A 1,993-nucleotide genomic window follows, 5' to 3' on the forward strand; every position below is an offset into this window, starting at 1 on the left:
ACCAGATCATACAGTCAAATTGATTCAAAGTATTCTATCTAAGGAAAACGAGTTGATTGCATTAAGCATGCTTGTAGCGACAGTGGAGAGGAAAAACTCCCTTTTAACAGGAAGAAACCTCCAGCAGAACCAGGCTCAGTGTGAGCGGCCATCTGCCGAGACCGACTGGGGTTCTTATCTGTGTAAAAAATGTTCCATCAGACATCCTCTCGTTCTTCAGATGCAACTTTTGCTTTAAAAGACGACTTTTTCTTTTCATTTTTTTTATCAGAGGCCATAATTGTTTTGTCATTTAACCTTCCTCACATTTTGAGGTGACAAAAGTTGTTTCTCTAAGGTCTTAGCTTTGCTTTTCTGTAGAAGACATAGTTCCCTAATGAGGTTGTTTTAACTATAAACTAAGACCTAATGAGGAGCAGAAAGGTGTTTTAATCATGTCCTGATACAAAAATGTTTCAATGATGGTAAAACAACAGGGCAGCGAAGCAGATGAAGGCTTACCAGAGGAGCTGAAAGTGCTGGTGTTGATGATTAGTGGCATGCTAGTAGTGGGGGTGGAGGCTAAAGGGATGGGAGGGATATGAAACGCTGCTGGGGTTAAAATATCCTCGCTCTTCTAGTTAACAGGTTCTAAAAGGACTAATCAGCATTTATCTAGATGAGCGGAAGAAGAGGAAGACTCTAAAGTGAAAGTTTTTATACTTTAAACAAAAAAAGACGAAAAGAATAACTAAAAATGACCTGAAAATAAACTGAGAAGGCGCTGAAGAGGAGGAGGATGGATGGATGTGCTTACCGTGGAAGGTGGCATTAATAGCATGGCTGGTGTTAGTGGAGTCAGTGGATGAGGTGGTGGGGGAGGAAGCGGCTGGTGGAAGTGAAGGGGTTTGGATAAAACAGAGAAAGATGCAGCGGATGGTGAATGGCTGTGATGCAACAGCAGTTTAAAAAACGTTGCAGAGATGATTCGGATCATTAAAGGTTTTCTGACGGTTGGAGACAGAAACATGGTGGACAAATCCTCCAACTAACAAGCAGTTCTTTAAAGAGGCTGTCAAGTTTGTTGCTTTTTTCATTCATTTTGCTTGAATTCTGCGTCTGAACACAGAGAGCAGGAACGATGGAGCAAAATTTTCTTCAGAGGAGAGAAGAGATGCTCTTGTTTTGAAAATGTGCCCCTGCTATGAGCTCTTCTACCACTAGAAAAGCTAAACCGACTTATTGGTAGATTTAAAAAAAGGCAACAGAAGGGGAGTAGAACAGTGTCAGCTGCGCCGCCCTGGTGGCTATTAACTGAAACGTTACCATGGCTACATTCTGTATTTAAAAAGGGTTTAGAATGCATCAAACCAAACTGGAAACGAGCAGAAAAAAGCAGTGCTGGTCACATATACAGGGCTGCATTATTAGGGAATACTTTGGGTTTTAAAACACAGACATGTAAGAAGAAACGGCATTCGCTGGTACCTGCAACTCATAGATACTCAAACGGTTCAACCACCTGGAAACAAACGTCCCGGAGAGGCGGAGTCACATGGGACAAGCAACACTGTACATACAAACCCTTTTCAAGTTTAAAATGAATCAAAACATTTTAAACTGAGCTGCATACCTAAAGAAAAGTCAGAGACCTTTGCACCAAACAGCCAATGTTTCTGGGCTGTGGAGGATCATGGAGTACCTTCAGAGAACCACTCAAGCACCTAAAATATGACTCTAGACAAGGGGAAAATTTCTAAAACATGTCTGTTCAAATACGGGTGTGTTCGTCGGGGTTCAAAATCATTTATTTTAAAGTCGCAGGGAAGCGGCTGTTCCAAAAGTCGCATTTCTGAATTCTGGTGCCGATTTTACACGAGTGAATAAAGTGAATGTGATTGGTCGATTATCAAGGGGACTGTTGGGGCCGGTTTATCGGAACCATCTTGCTAACCTATTAGCAACTTAGTGCTAGTAGGTTCTCAATGGCAAATTCCATTGGGACCAAGTAGCA

The 1,993-nt window shown here is 41.8% G+C and overlaps 1 protein-coding gene across 1 annotated transcript in view; it reads right to left on the reverse strand.

Annotated features, from left to right (window-relative positions):
• Positions 1-1,993, reverse strand: part of LOC107092026 (G-protein coupled receptor 126-like) — a 91,875-nt gene that overhangs the window by 40,308 nt on the left and 49,574 nt on the right. The window contains exons 7-8 of the mRNA XM_015386299.1: positions 797-868; positions 502-561 (exon numbers count right to left, since the gene is read on the reverse strand). Of these exons, the coding sequence (XP_015241785.1) occupies positions 502-561; positions 797-868 (132 nt within the window). The remainder of the gene's footprint in view (positions 1-501; positions 562-796; positions 869-1,993) is intronic.

The sequence above is a fragment of the Cyprinodon variegatus genome, unplaced genomic scaffold, assembly GCF_000732505.1.
Source record: "Cyprinodon variegatus isolate N-32 unplaced genomic scaffold, C_variegatus-1.0 Scaffold363, whole genome shotgun sequence".
NCBI lineage: Eukaryota > Metazoa > Chordata > Actinopteri > Cyprinodontiformes > Cyprinodontidae > Cyprinodon > Cyprinodon variegatus.